General features: G+C 44.8%; 1 protein-coding gene across 1 annotated transcript in view; it reads right to left on the bottom strand.

Annotated features, from left to right (window-relative positions):
• The window catches only part of LOC119405358 (AP-1 complex subunit mu-1), a 35,857-nt gene that overhangs the window by 7,934 nt on the left and 12,195 nt on the right, over positions 1-15,728 (bottom strand). Inside the window, exons 5-9 of the mRNA XM_037672197.1 lie at positions 12,021-12,423; positions 10,932-11,074; positions 9,287-9,358; positions 4,293-4,451; positions 2,808-2,933 (exon numbers count right to left, since the gene is read on the bottom strand). Of these exons, the coding sequence (XP_037528125.1) occupies positions 2,808-2,933; positions 4,293-4,451; positions 9,287-9,358; positions 10,932-11,074; positions 12,021-12,423 (903 nt within the window). The remainder of the gene's footprint in view (positions 1-2,807; positions 2,934-4,292; positions 4,452-9,286; positions 9,359-10,931; positions 11,075-12,020; positions 12,424-15,728) is intronic.

Genomic DNA, 15,728 nt, shown 5'->3' with positions numbered 1-15,728 from the left:
TCGCTGCGGCCCTGAGAAACACTAAATCAAAACGTATGCCAACTTTCTTTTGTCGCACACTAATTTTCCATGTTTTCTGGTGATACGAATTTCGGATGATACGAATATTTTTCGTTACCCCACGAGATTCGTATCACCGACGTTTTACTGTATTTTGTCGCTGAGGCTGAGGCGGAGCCACAAGATAGCGACGTGTTTGGCTCGCTTGCATAGTGTGCTGTACTGCTTGTAAGCAAAGCTGATAGCGTCTCGGTGAGTCGAGAAATATCGGCACGCATTTGCTGCAGTTCATCCTGAGCCTGTTGTTCTCACACGGCAGCCAGTGATGTGGGCGTGGTGACCGCCATGAGCCGATCAGCGAGCTCGGCGACCGCAGCTAGGTCTTTCTGCTTTGACGCCTCGACAACCAAGCGAACACTTGACGGCAGCTTTTGCAAAAACAGTTCTTGAAACAATGGTCCGTCTAAGGTGCTTGTTGTTTCGCCACGCAATAGTTGCATGTGTCGCAACAGCTGACTAGGAGTACGGTCGCCGAGGTTCGTGTCGTGAAGCAGTTGCTGTAGTCGCTGCGATTCGGGGGGCGTGACACGGCGGATGAGAGTTTCTTTTAGTGTTACGTATGCTTTTTCAGCAGGTGGGTTGAGTAAGAGATCCCGTATTTCACTGGCTGTGGGTGGCGGGAGGCTGCTTACGACGTAGTGGTGTTTGGTCAAGTCTGATGTGATGTGTCGCGCTGCGAACTGGGCCTCTACTTGAATAAACCAGAGTGCGGGGTCCGCGGTCCAAAAGCAGCTGAGGAGACTGTCGGCATAGTGTCCGTTGCGGACATCGAAGTCATAGTCGCGGAGTCTGTTGTCGACGTTGAAGGCATGGCGACGTTGATGCTCAACACCGGTGGCTGCACCACTATTCCGGGTCACCAATGTTGGAACGCACTGCGAGGCCGAGCTGGGTGAGCAGGTCGCGCAAGCGAAGTAAGCCACTCGTGTCCCAAAAAACTGAACTTTTATTTCCTTTGAAGTGCACGAAGAAAATTTACGTGGTTCCTCGCGCTTGCGCTGTTGGCCTTCGCGCACACACAGAAGCACACATTCGCACACACTCAGAAGCGCCGTTTCACGGCGCTACACATTCATGCCAGAACTGGAGGCTGGAAAACATAACATGTGACTAAGTTTCTCATATTGTAAGTGTTGGGGCAAGATGATCACATTTTCCGTGATTATATTAACTGGTGAAAAAGAAACGTAACTCCATTTGGTCACTTACAGTGTCCGTGATTATGAATGTTTGCTTTGGGGAATCATATGAAATGGGAATCTATTATAGAGTTTCTAATCAGCATACACGGCTAGCTTTTGTGTGTGCATTGGAAAACTGATACAGTGTTTAATGTATCACTTTTAAGGGCTAGTAAACAACCTCACGGTCCAATATTTTTGATGGAGAGAGAACTGCACGCTTGTGCAATGTGAACATGCTGTCGCAAGAATTTTGCGAATAAGTGCTGTAATAAGGAAGTTACAGGGTACAGAACAACCCGCTTCAGCTGGTTTCGGTTTCTCACTTGGCCTTCCAACTCTTCTCAGCAGCGAGGAGGAGTAGCCGTAGCCCGTTGTCTTGACTACGCTCACTCTGGCAACGTAACGCAACGTCAGCGATTACGTCAGCGATTACGTCATCGGCGTGCAGCCAACGACTGAGCAAGGCTTCCTCCACGTGTTGCATGTGTCAGAGCGCCGCAGTGAGGAAGTGCAGTGCGAGGGGTGCAAAATAACCAAATATGCCCCGGCGCATGCGCCCTTCCTCTAGCAGTAAAGTCGTGAAACGCCTCCCATCTTGGAAGCTTTCGTCCTGGCAATACCGCTTGTCCCATAGTCTCGGCTATATCGTGATGGCAGAAGTCGGCACAGGAAAATAAAAATGCAAAATGCACGGCCAAAACTGCATCACCACAGGGCCTAGGCGCCGTTTCGTAATGCGGAGGATCAATTGACAAAGTTGGTGCTACGTAATGCTGCCCATGGATGAAGATTACGTCACTGCACAGGCGGAAAGGAGTGGCGAGGCTCAGGGGAGGGACACAGGAATAGTTTTTCGAAATCATCACAGTACTGCACAATGTTTATCAGAGTGCTGCACAATACGCAGCACTGTGATATTCGCAATATGTGATCGCCGCGGCCTTCTCCGCGAATTAGAGAGCTCGTTTGGGAGGTGTAAAAAAAAGTCAGAGCCTGTTTACTGGTCCTTTTAACAATAAACAATCACTAGTGAGCACATTTTTCACAAGTATCTTCTTTACCTTACGTACATACAGTTGCCTTGCACAGCAATACTCAATGAAGTCTCTCTCTATGCAAGAGGTTCAGTTTTTATTTGCTAGGTCATACCGGAAATGTTTTAGAACATTTGACAGAACTTTTAGAACATTTGATAGTCAAGGTAAAAGCCAGAAATGACGCACAGCAATAAATCCCGTGACCTTCGGGTCAGCAGTCGCACGCCATAACCACTAGACCACCGTGGCGGAGCTATGGCAGGCATGACAGGACATTTGGGTACATTATAGGCACTGTGAGCACAGCATTCCAGTACACATAAACCCCAACCAGAAGTTGAAACAAAACAGAAAGGCAGTGTCCCTGGAGCCACTGCTTCAACAAGTGGTCTTGTGTTCAAATCAGTAACAAGGAGTTGCTAATTTGAACACAAGACCACTAGTCGAAACGCTGGCTCTACGACACCCTTTATGTTCAAAGATTTTTCATCTCAAGTAGCAGTTGAAGAAAACGATGTATGCTGACCTGTATACCGGAAGTTGTGAAGTAGGGTATCTCAAACTTGACTTGGATTGGCGCTCGCCCTTCCGTCTCCTCACTCTCAACGCTGGGCAGGCCAAAGTGCGCCCGCATGAGGTACTCCTTGCCGCCCTGCGCAAAAGCAGCGAGGTAATTTTTTTTCTAGTACTGTAATTCCTTCTAGTAGACTTTTCTATTGTAGTCACTGACTTAACCTTAAACCTTGCTCCACCGTGCCTTCTTTTGCACATTTGCTAACCTGTTGCAGCAAAATTAATTACACTCAAACCTCGTTATAATGAACACGGATATAATGAATTACCGGTTATAACAAAGTAAATGAAGAATAGTCTTGTCATAGCCACAGTGTTACAAATAAACGTTTATAACGAATTTTCGGATATAACGAAGTTATTTTCGTGGCAGATGCGACTTTGTTATAATGAGGTTTGAGTGTATAACAGAGCTACAAAAGAAGCGTTAGTCGGTTACTCGTCCTTGTGTGTTTCACGCGCTGTTCAAGTCGCTATGGAATACCAACTAGCCCGGTGAGACACCTCGCTTGTTACAAAAGAACACTTTTATCAGTATGAAATAATTTAATGTTTCTCTTTAGCAGAGCGCTTAATTTCCACAGTCCGCTCTTGAATCCACTTGTGGAGATGTCTTTATATTAATTTTGCCAGCGTGCTACGTTGCCTGTTTCAATGATTGATGTCAACCCAACACACTGGTTTTTGACCAATTCACACACTGAAAAGCAACAAGGGCAAGTACCGTATTTTCTCGCGTACAACCCCCACAAAATATGTAGAATATTTAGAGCTAAAATAGGGCTGCGAAATACATGCAAATTTCGGCACACAAGTTGTCTTCACAGCACTACTTCAAGGTAATGCAAGGAACACAGTTTCACAGCAATAAGCGAGGATTGTTTAATTGTAGAGCTGTTTCAGCTCAACGCTAGGCCGTGCAGAGTGAACAAAACTATCATCATCATGATCAGCCTCTACCTTCTAGAGTGTTGCTCGGCCGGTGCGTGCTCTCTTTGTCCTATTCTTCATCTTCTTAAGACCCTACTAATTAAGGTTCAATAAAGCTAACTTTCAATTAAGATACTCCTAATTAATACAGTGTTAATTAATATGTTGCTAATTAAGGCCCAACTAATTGATGCAGGACGAATTAATAACATACTAATTAATCATTCACTTCACGTAGCCACAATGACATTTCCTGGAGCAATATAGTTCTATGCACCACACAGCCAAGTCTTGCAATGCCTAGCCAAATCTAGGCAACGACTTAGTCGAGCTTGTAGAAGCCGACAGAAGCTAGGTCGGCCACAAGCTCCGCTGTTAGTCCGGCCTTACACGACTAGTGCAAGCTGCTCACACTCTTCGTAGTCCGCGGGAGGGAGGGGAGGTTTAAGCACAGGGGCGGGTTATACGCGAGAGAATACAGGTTATAAATAAAAAAACGGATGCATACGGGAAAAGATTTGATGCTCCAGACAACAGCGTTCTGCTCAGGTGCATATTTTACATTGCCGACGGTTGTCTTGAACTTGGGCGTGTCCGCATCGTGCGGCACCGGGATCACGATCTCCACGTTGTTGGCAGTCGACCGACGCTTGAACTGACTCTTGGCCTGCACAGTCATCGCAACAACAGTTGTCAGCAACACCGCAATAACTGCCACAAACAGTGCATAAATACATAATTAATTGTGAGGCAAAAATAAATTCAGTCAAAACCAACTCAAGTTGTTGTCTATGTGTACTATGTATATGGCAGAGCTGCGCATCATTGAATTGAGCTTTAATTAAGACAAGGTTGCTGGTATAACAGTGACATGCTGATATTAGGCAACATTTATAATCAATTAGCTGACATATGGCAGCATTAACTGACACTAGACAGTAATAAGCCAACACTAGCCAAATTTAGCCGGCGATAACCAGAGTGGATAGTAAACGAGTGAATACGGTAGGCGAGCACACCACCCCTCACTGTTCACTGCCCACCGTTAACAAATTGTGGATGATACACAAAGATCTGCTCTTGCATCTCCACTGAAATGTTCTATATACATTCCAATAATCTCACATGTCTGTAACGTAGTTATTGAAATTTAATTAACTTTATACAGAATCTGCATATACTAAGTCAAATTATACCGATATCACATGGAGTTATTGGGCATAGGGAATGTTTCAACAGGGATTTCAACACCATGGATGCCACAAGGCTCACAACAATTATCTATGATGGAATATGATGACCCCAGGGCATTGGCTTTTTGTATGGGTGAGTGGATATTCGAAATTTCACATACGAATCAAATATTTTCTTTATCGGAAGGATATTGGATTTAAAAATATGCACACTTGGTTTTTCCCGAACATATGGCTATGGCTAAATATGCGGTTAAAGAAGCGAATACTCGCACAAATTTAAATATTCAAACAAGTAACGAATAATAAGTGCTATGCATTCTCATTTTAACGGTAACACATCGCTGATACTTACCCTTACAATACCTACAATGGCAAAAACACAATTACAACAAATCCCCGATCGAGACTCCATAGAATCTGATGTATCGGCTGTTGTAGCAGGTCGTCCTGTGCCTACTCTCAGTGTGTACTGCGATCCCAATTTGCCGCATAAACATAACTTCACCCTTGGATCCTGTGCTAGCATTACATTGCACCCTGCCACTTATATTGTAAGCTAGAGAGCCTTTCCCACTTACAAATGTGTTCGGGATTCTACAGCCTAGTGAAATGCAGTTTCGTCAACATGTTTCAAAAGGGTGAGAAAGGCTATTGTTACTTCCCGCTTGCTACATTTTAACATACGTACATATGCTACATTCAATTCAATATTTCTTTGCCTTATTCGTATATGATTCATATTTGAAAATTTGAATACTAGCACATCCCTAGTCTATTGTTATGATAGTATGAAGAAATGGAAGCACTGGGAAAGCGGTGGCGGCAGGGTGTAAATTGCGTCTAACTGAAATGCAGAAATGATAACAAAAAAGGAAACAAATGCGGATGAAACTACCCAAGCCTTTGGCTGATAAGCTCAAGAACGCGAGTTCAATGTGCAGCCACTGCAGCTGCACTTACATGGATCCAAAATGCAAAAACAACCATTCCACACTTTGATTTAGGTACACGTTAAAGAACTCCAGCCGTTCAAAAAGTAATCCAGAGTCTTGAACTATGGTGTGCCACATAATCATATTGTAATCTTGACACATAAGATCCTGGAAATTGATTAATTTGGACAAATATATAGCTTGTCTCAGGTGGGAGCACAATTCACATTTTCAGCGTCACACGTGTAGTTCCTTACAAATTAGGCTTTCATAGCAACCATACTTCAATGCACTTACTACTTTGGTATTTGTGCATCCGGGTTCAGCAGGTATTACACAGTGCATGATTACAAAATGATACAACGATGACTGCGCAGCAGCACTAAGCTTTAGTCCATCAGATGCATACATGCTGTCTTCTTTAGTGTTGGCAACTCAGACTGGCAACCTTGTCATGCAAGCAAGCTAACCAATAGCTACTAGTGCAGCAATAGAACTTTCTTTTTTCTGACAATCATGGGGCTGAAGAATGAAGAGCTTAATAATAAATAATATCTGGGGTTTAACGTCCCAAAACCACGACGAGATTATGAGAGCCGCCGTAGTGGAGGGCTCCGGAAATTTCGACCAGTTGGGGTTCTTTAACGTGCACCTAAATCTAAGTACACGGGCCTCAAACATTTTTGCCTCCATCGAAAATGCAGCCGCCACGGCCCGGATTCGATCCCGCGACCTTCGGGTCAGCAGTCGAGTGCCATAACCACTAAACCACCGTGGCAGGGCAAGAATGAAGAGTTTGTATTACAAGTAGGGGTGTGCGAATATTCGAAATTTCGAATATTTTTCGAATAGTGTTTGCTATTCGATTCGATTCGCACTGGAGTTTTACTATTCGAACTATTCAAACTTCCCAAAAACAAATACAGTCAATGTCAGAATGAAAGTGGCCCCTTCAGATGTTCAATATGCTTCACCTCATTACACTCTCGTATTGCGGCAAAGCTGCCTTTCAAGCTCCGTTACGGCCGAACTTTGCCAAGAGACAGTCAACATCCAATTGGAAGAGGTCCCTAGATTTTCAGTATGCTTCACCTCATCACACCCCAGTATGGGGGCAAAGCTACCTTTCAAGCTCCGTTACGGTCGACCTTTGCTAGGAGACAGTCAACGTCCGATTGGAAGTGGTCCCTAGATTTTCAATATGCTTCACCTCATCACACCCCGGTATTGCGGCAAAGCTGCCTTTCAAGCTCTGCTACGGTCGTAAATGTACTAACTCAAGAAAACGCTGGTTCCAACATGGAGATGAAAGATGTGGCAGAGGTGGGGGCTCAATTAATGCTGTTTTGGCCCTGAAATTTGGGCAGGAAGTTCGAAAAATCGGAAGCCAAAGCTTTCTGGCACCCAAAATTTCAGATGTTCTTATATAGCGATGTCTACGAGGCAGATTTGGAACTCCGGACTTGAAGGGAGCACACCCTTGTCCGCCACATCAATTGGGCCTCCACAGCAGTTGAAAGAGGAGGAGAGGCTGAGGAAATGGCATCTTTGCCTATCACGTGTAAAGTGTTGTCGGCAACACTTTGGTTGCACCAAATCATGTACATAAATGGAATTCGGCCTCTACATTGCCTCATTCTTGATAAGACAACTATAAAACACCACCCTGCCAGTGCTTCATCAACCTAACAAAAAGAAACACTTTCATGTTGCTATCTCACAAGAATATGCTTAGGAATCCTTTCTAACTTTTTTTTCTGCAATTTCGCTTCGAAGTATTCAAAAAATATTGTAGAAATATTCGAGAAATATTCGAAAAATATTCGATTCGATTCGCACTCATACTTCAATATTCGAATTCGCTTCGCACCCAAAATTTTGCTATTCGCACAGCTCTAATTACAAGGCAAAATCTTTGTGTGCAAGTGCTTTTGCATTCCATATTCACTGAAGTTGGCTCACTGTGGATAGCAACAGAACTTTCAACTTCCACGGTGATTCGCAGCAGAATGTTATATACGGTAACCTATTGCAGTAATGACTCTAAATCAACCTGCCGTGAATAGTGAGGTGTAAATGTAAACATAATACGGCGCCATTAGTTTACTGCCATCTTTCATAATGTTGCAGACGCCCATAGCAATCGAGTCATTGTGCGTGAAATCTAAAGCCCAGAAGCAAGCTGCTAACAGCCACATCAAAGCCATTGCAACGCTGACCTGAATATGCTCGCTGAGTACAACCCCCTCTCCCCCCCACTGCAATCGTATAAGTAAATGTTATGCATAAATTGCTTCTTACACGACACATTATTTCATATACTTCAGTACTTCACTGCACTGTGCAAGCTATAACATTCAAACATTCAAGATTAAGCATGTCACAGTCGAACGAGTTCTGGTGAACACATGAAATAGCAAATGGCATTAAAGCATTAAAGAGACATTAAAGACAAATAACAATTTATGTCAGAGTGAAAGCTCAGTGTATGACAACATCTAAAATGGCAAAATTATCAACAGCAGTGCCCTACTTACCGAGAAATTAAGCTAAATGTATCACACGACGAGCGCCACGAGTGGGACATTTTGGGAATGATCCCGATGACGTGAGAACATCCGACTACAATTAATCACTAGTAATCAAACTAGCTGCAATAAAAAAAGAACCTTCCATGCTTCAAGAGACATAATAAAATGCTCTTTGTTCGTTTATGTTTGATTCATGGATAAAAAGAACCTCTTTGGTGTTGCCATGTGGAACGGCGCACGTGGTTCAAAGGTTCCGTTTTCGCTGAACTGCGCTTTGCCCGGCGCCCGGCTTCGCTCACGCAGTCGCGTCTCAGTGGTAGTTCTGGTATCGCGTACTGCTGCGTGTGTTTTGCGCGCTCATGAAAGTCGCTCTGAAAGAAAGTTCAACACAATGCCGCATGCATGTGATGTTGCCGGACGCCCGAATGGTGTACGCCGCCAGTGCACGCCGCCGCGCAGTAAAGGAGGGTAACGCTGGGCACAGCGACAGTGACGTCAGAAAGACCGTTTTCAGGTGGGTGATTTGAAGTGCGCTAACGCGATGCGCACCACTAAAACGTGATTTTATTTCAAAATAAGCACACTTCCTTGGCACGAAAGTAGCACTACGAGGTTTCCGGACTGCAGTTTCAACAATCAACGACGACTTTAGTGTCCCTTTAAAGAAAAAGAAGTTTGGTTAACCTGTGTGACATCTCGCAAACGGCAATAACGTTTAATGCACTGAGAAGTTAACATCACCTCATCTTCACTTGTGCAGCTTGCTAACAACATTCACTAGATGTAGACAAGCCGCTATAACGTTCATGCAAGTAATGAGAAAGAAAGAAACCGGATACCAACCTTGACCATGTACTCCACTCTGCTATGGGCATGGCGTTCGATCACAGACTCAATCCAGATAAGGGGCTTCACCTGTGCATTAATAGGCAAGGCAGGCAAGGCTTAGCATCCGGCAAAGTGATATCGCTTGGAGGAACGACAAACACAAGCAATAAATTCCTTTAGAAGATACGGTTCAACATTATTGCAATGGACTACACGTCTTGTTTTCTGTTTTAGAGCGAAGCTATATATAGCTAGGCGAAACCAAAATTCCTTCATCCTATGTACGCAAGAACTCCTAGTACGTATGCGCCGCTGAAAATTGGGCAAGCCGCACTACTCACCACAGGTCAACTAAAAATGAAGTTGTCCGCGGGCAAAAACTTATGCACCACAGAAATTGGACAAATCCCACTATTCACTACTGGTCAACTAAAAATGAAGAAAACACACGCGCGGAAAACACAAGCTAAGATTTCTGTGTAGACGTAACCAATAACCGATAAAAAACTGCAAAGAAATGCCGGTATTAACCAAGTGATAAACACAGGGGCTGCATGTTTCAGCTTTGTTGGCTAACTACCTGTACGAAGTGAATGGGCAGTGATGTTATTTTTTTATTTTTAGACCGATTACCTTTCCGTGTTTAGAAACCCATAAGCCCATGCAAAGTTTAAAAAAATAAAAGCCTTATAAAAAAGTTCCAAGAACAGCTGCAGCCCCATCCATGATTAGACAAATCAATATTTTGACCATCATTCTTATGGTGGCCTAATGATAATAGCACCAGGGTCCCCTCAAGTAATTTACGCAGTTAACTTCGTGGCATATGCATTCCACTCCTATCAGAATAGAATTTACTGTGGCCAGGAATCAAACCCTCGACCTTTTCCTCAGCAGCAGAATCGCACAGCCGCCAAGTCATTGGGGTGGGTATGGTAACACTTACCAGAATTATTGTAAACAAGCAATCTGCCAATCGATTAACTTGATTTCATTCTTTAAAGGGGCCCTGCAACACTTTTTTCAGCATGGTCAGAAAATGCTGCCGATCTGTAGTCGAGGCTCCCGAGAACACGTGAGCCACACATTACAGCGCTGCACGTGGCCTGAACTTTACAATCAATTCTCAAAGTCAGCACAAAATCACTCCCTCTTCTCTCGACAAATGATGCCATAAACCCAAATGACCCTGCCATAAACCCAAAGTCCACGGCCATTGACTGATTTGAGCATCGTGAGCTGCATAGTTACGACGGCCGCCGTCGGATGCCGCCACGTGCCCGCACGCTCCCTCGTGATCACACTGACAGTAAGCCATGCTTTCAAAGAAAAAAAAAAAGAAAAAAAAGTGCTCAAGGTCACGATGTGCGCTGATGAATGGGCGTGTCTTCTTGCCCCCTTTTCGTCCCCCCTCCCCCCCTCCCTGCGTAGTTTTCAGCGTGCTCGCTGGTATGAAAGGAGAGAAAAAGTGCTTAAACCATGCAACAAATCCCTGCAACTCCACTTATACTTGACAGATCCTAAAACTTTTTGTGGCATTCGATTCGTGAAGTAATAAACTCCTTTAATGAAGCCTTTGGATGATTACTTGGAAAAGTGTTGCAAGGCCCCTTTTAATCCCCTGTTGAAGCCTCGGTGAACGGACAGCCAAACGACTCACGTGGGTGTTGAGCCGGTACGACATGAGCTCGAACTCGCCATCCGGTGGAATGAAGGAGATGGTGCGGTCGTTCTCGAAGCGCGACAGTCGCACGCACTGGTGGAACTTGACGTCTTCCAGCTCCACCGACTTGCTCTTGCCCCCTGCGTCAATTGGAGTCGCACAGTCACGGGCAGCCATTCGCAGTTCCCGAAGAGTGTCTAGAATAGATGATCTCTGCGACAGCTTAGCGACAAGGTGTTTACCTGGGCTAGTGTCTTGCTGAGTATTCACCAACAGACAATGTTTTTCAACACAAAACATTTATTTGGTCGGTAAAGCATATGCCAGTCAAGATGTTTTGTCAGTGTGAACCATCCATTCCTCGTAGTTTTTGTGATAAAGATTACATTCGAAATCAAAGGTAGAAAATAAGATTATTCTAGAAAAACGCAAAACAGTATTTCATAACTAATTAGCCACTCCCCTAGACTTGAGATCCACAACATAGAATATTATCAAATCTGAAACTCTGCCCTCTCATAGCATACAGTGACAAATGTTTGGATGCACATATCACAGGTGTTCCCATGTCGCAGCAGCGTTAAGGGCAATTTTTATTAACCCTACTTTTAGTTTATATCATTTAATATATATTCTAATTAAGTCAGTTGTGCTTTAGTGCAATGAACACTTCACATCAGTCACAGTATATGACACTTCATCCAAGTAAAATTCGTCAATGTATTATATTTAAAAGACTTCACATGAGGACAGACAGGATCCTACGTGCTATGAACTGGTTGACAGGGGAGAAAAACTTCTTTGCATCCATACAGTAAATGCAGTAATGGTCTTGTGAAGGAGATACGGCCACCAGAGGTGCATCTGTCAGATACGACATAGGATGCCTATGTTTGTCAAAAGTTTGATTAGTGCCTCTCAGATTAGTAACAGCGTTTCTGTCCTTTTCCATATCTGATATGCTCCTTTCCAAGCATTGACTTCTCAAATCATTGGATTTAGGAAACATTCCTCTGACTAACAGTACCCCTTTAACGAAAATTGGCCTGCATCGCAGAAGAAAGTGCGAGGAAATCTCCAACTCACGGCCTGTGCTCTCGAAGAGGACCTTATCGTTGAGACCCAGTCGAAGCTCCGGCATGCCCGAGAGGTAGACGCGCATCTTGATGCAGCCCACAATCTCGCTGCGAAGCACGCTGCCGCCGGCATTGGCGAGCAGGTTGACCGACTCGATGACGTCAAGGAAGACCTCGTTCTTGCGGTAGCGGACGCCCTCAGACCGCCAGGAGACAGCATTGGTGACGGCCATGGGGAGCCTCGGCTGCAGCTCCATCTTGTGGCTCTCCTGGGTGATGAACTCCTGCAGGATCTTGCCGTCTGTGGTCTGCGGGTAGCCGAAGTCCATCAGCTCGTCCAGCAGCTCGTAGATGATGACGAAGTTGTCCCGGATGCTCTCCTCCTCCAGCTCCTTGAAGTACTCGCTGAACACCTGCACGCATTCCACACAAGCCGCAAGACATTGTTAGTACTCCGTTTACTCAAATGTAATGCACACTTTTCCTGTACAAACATACCGTAAAATTCCGAGCAAGCACTCGCACTTTGCACCCTGATCATGCACTGTGTACAGTACTCAAGGATTAAAACAGGACAATTAAGGGCTAAGTAACATGTACTTTCGCTTACGCAGTCTTCAGCTCAGGCCATATCAGCGTACTTTTGACTCAAACGCGTAGATCGGAGCTAACATCATCTTTAGAGACCAGATTCATCGTGACAGGACGTGGTTATCTCGAGCGATTGCGCATGCCAGTCATTATGCTGAAAAATGTAACGTCGTGTTTGAATCCGTCAGTACTGTACATGCACTGCTCCAATCGCATCCAATCCTGCTTAGCAGCCCGATCTCTAAGTGCCTGCACCTAAAATTTGTCATCAAAGTTTGATCTTTATTCCCGCATAATGTTGCAAAAGCATGGCCTTCAATGTTTGTATTCCAAGATGGTAGCTATAACGGTGTGGTCAGCAAAAGTAAGGCCCCCAAGATCTACGTTTGTCGCTTAGAGCTGTTGCGTTGGCTCATCGTCGGAGGTGCTTCCATGCTATGCTTCCCGTGGTCTGATCGTGCTGCCTTTCTGTTTCTTGTGTTTGTGAGCCATCAATATGCACCTTGCCATGAACGACAGCGAGAAGACTTCTGAGGAAGTCCACGTTAACTCCGTTCTTTTCCAACTGGAAACTTTGCTGCCACCATCTTGAACTTTGATGCTGTTCCTGGAAAGCGGCCCCCCCACCACTTTGCCAGTAATTTCGACTGGCTGAGGAGAGGGGGGGTGCTTGCTCTGGATTTTATGGTGACTTCTTCAAACCCACGGCACTCATGATGAAAGCATTAGCACCAGATTGTACCAAGGTCTCCTCAAATGTGGACAAGAAACAAAAAGGGTCGACGCAGACAAGCACTGTACGCCAGCTAGCCCGTTTCTAAACCATGCCTGTCTCAATCACTCCTTCGCATTTGTTGTCCACTTCTGTGCTGAGTACTTCATCATGGAATACCAGCTCGCCCTGTTCTATGCTATATTATGATACCCAGTAGGGTACCTTGTTTTAAATATCCTTCAAGGCCAACCTTGAAGAGAATAAGTAATATAATCGTATCCAATATAAAGTCACAGGTGAGGAGCTAAGCGGGAGTGGGTTCAAAAGCATTACTGCCATCAGCTTAAAAAACTAACGTCAGTTATGCCTAGGCTGCTGTGTGATCACAGACAATAAAAACTATACCCGTAATGTGCACTTTCGAATACTATACATACTATGAGTTGTCACAAAAATCCACGATGCAGCTTTAACAGAACAACCTTACTGCATCACATTACATCTTTTTATCTGTGTTTAGTCAATAATGTTTCTTTTTTAGTGGAGGATTAAGAGGAGACTGCTGTTTACAATAAAACCTCGGTGATACGAACCTAGCGGGGTTGCCAAAAATATTCGTATCATCAGAATTTCGTATCACCAGAAAACATGGAAAATTAGTATGCGACAAAAGAAAGTTGGCATACATTTTGATTTAGTGCTTCTCAGGGCCGCAGCGATGTCATCAACAGCTCTGAATGACTGCCAGTAAACTTTTTAAACGTCAAATACGATAATACTTGTACATGTCAATAGGCCTCCAACGCTCAAGTTTGCGCAGCGCCGTCCGCCGCCCCAGCGGAGAGAGGGGAAAACTCCGGTAGCTGGGACGGGTCGCTCTTGCTTGGTTTTCCCATCGCGCGCGCGGAGAACGTGCTCCCCGGGGCTTTTATCTCGCATTTTTCACGCTATGGGTGCCGTTCCTTCGTCGTACTCGAAAGCAGGCACGCAGTCCTGCTGCATTGTGAACTGTCACAAAAGTTTAAAAATGTCGAAGAGCCGAAAACTTCCTGTCATGTTCTACCGTTTCCAATGCAAGCAGTCCGAGGAGCAGAGGCGTCAAGAGTGGATTATGGCAGTTCGCCGCGATGCTTTCGCGGTCTTGTCACCTTGAAGCAGTTTTTGTCGTACACAGTGTTACGAACTATTAACGGGGAGAAACGCGATGATCGTGCTCATTTGAAAGGGAAGTGCGTTTGTGAACCGAAGTTACAACAAATAGACAGCCGCTGTACGTTTCGAGATTGCGCGCTGGCTTTCCGAGTCAACCATTTGTAATGTTACAGCAGCGGAGCATTTGGGCTTATTACACCACAGTTTAAATAACGTACCGTGAGTACTAAGTGTTTAATTCAGCTGATTGCGGTACATTTCCCGTCGCGGCTCCCTGTAAACAGAATTAGGCTGTATGTTTGCACTGAGCGTTTATATTGGCCTTGCATGCGACACGCCGTGATTGCTTAGAAGGCTGAAGTGTTGCGCTGCTAAAATCGTGGTCATGGGTTCGATTCACGCATACAGCAGCTGCATTTCGATGGGAGCGAAATGCACTAACACCGGCGTACTTAGATTTACGTACACGTTAAAGAAACCCAGGTGGCCGAAATTAATCCGAATTAATCCACCACGGCGTGCCTCGTATTAATGTCATGCGTTCGGCACGTAATAAAAAGCCTTGCATGCCGCTTTGGAAACGAGCTGAAAAAAGAACCAAGGTGGCAATTAAATTTTCGATGGCTTCGCGAATTCAGATGCGCTTATTATTGGGCACAAATCTCGGCATAATCATACACATGCGCGATCCCAGTGGGTATTGTATAGTATCAGGGGCGTAGCCAGAAATTTTTTCGGGGGGGGGGGGGGGGGGTCCAACCATACTTTATGTATGTTTGTTCGTGCGTTTGTATGTGTGCGTGTACATATACGCAAGCAAAATTGAAAATTTTCGGGGAGGGTTTGACCCCCCCCCCCCCTGGCTACGCCCCTGTATAATATGATGCTGACCAAGCGAGCTCTCGAAACAACCAAAGCGACATTCGAATAAGCGAACACGGTGCGTGATGAGGCGTCGATATTATTCGAAATGAAACACGCCTCTGCAAGAAACATGCATCGTCGAAGTGAGCATGAAATATTTCTTTATTTTTTGTTTGCGTATATCATTATGATGTCAAAGGGAGCTCTAAAAAAATCCAAGGCGACATTAAACTTGCGATCCGATGTTGTTATCATTCGATGCAAACCTCGGCAAAAGTGAAACTCCCACGAAACTGAACACTGCGCATTGCGATGCAGCCAGTGACTCAACAGGGCAGATGTAAATTTGTGCTCTTCACACTGAGCTCATAATAAATTTAAAGCCGCACGACAAAC

This window comes from Rhipicephalus sanguineus, chromosome 9, assembly GCF_013339695.2.
Source record: "Rhipicephalus sanguineus isolate Rsan-2018 chromosome 9, BIME_Rsan_1.4, whole genome shotgun sequence".
Classification (NCBI taxonomy): domain Eukaryota; kingdom Metazoa; phylum Arthropoda; class Arachnida; order Ixodida; family Ixodidae; genus Rhipicephalus; species Rhipicephalus sanguineus.
The sequence above is the reverse complement of the archived record's forward strand: the minus strand, read 5'-3'. Positions and strand labels throughout refer to the sequence as shown.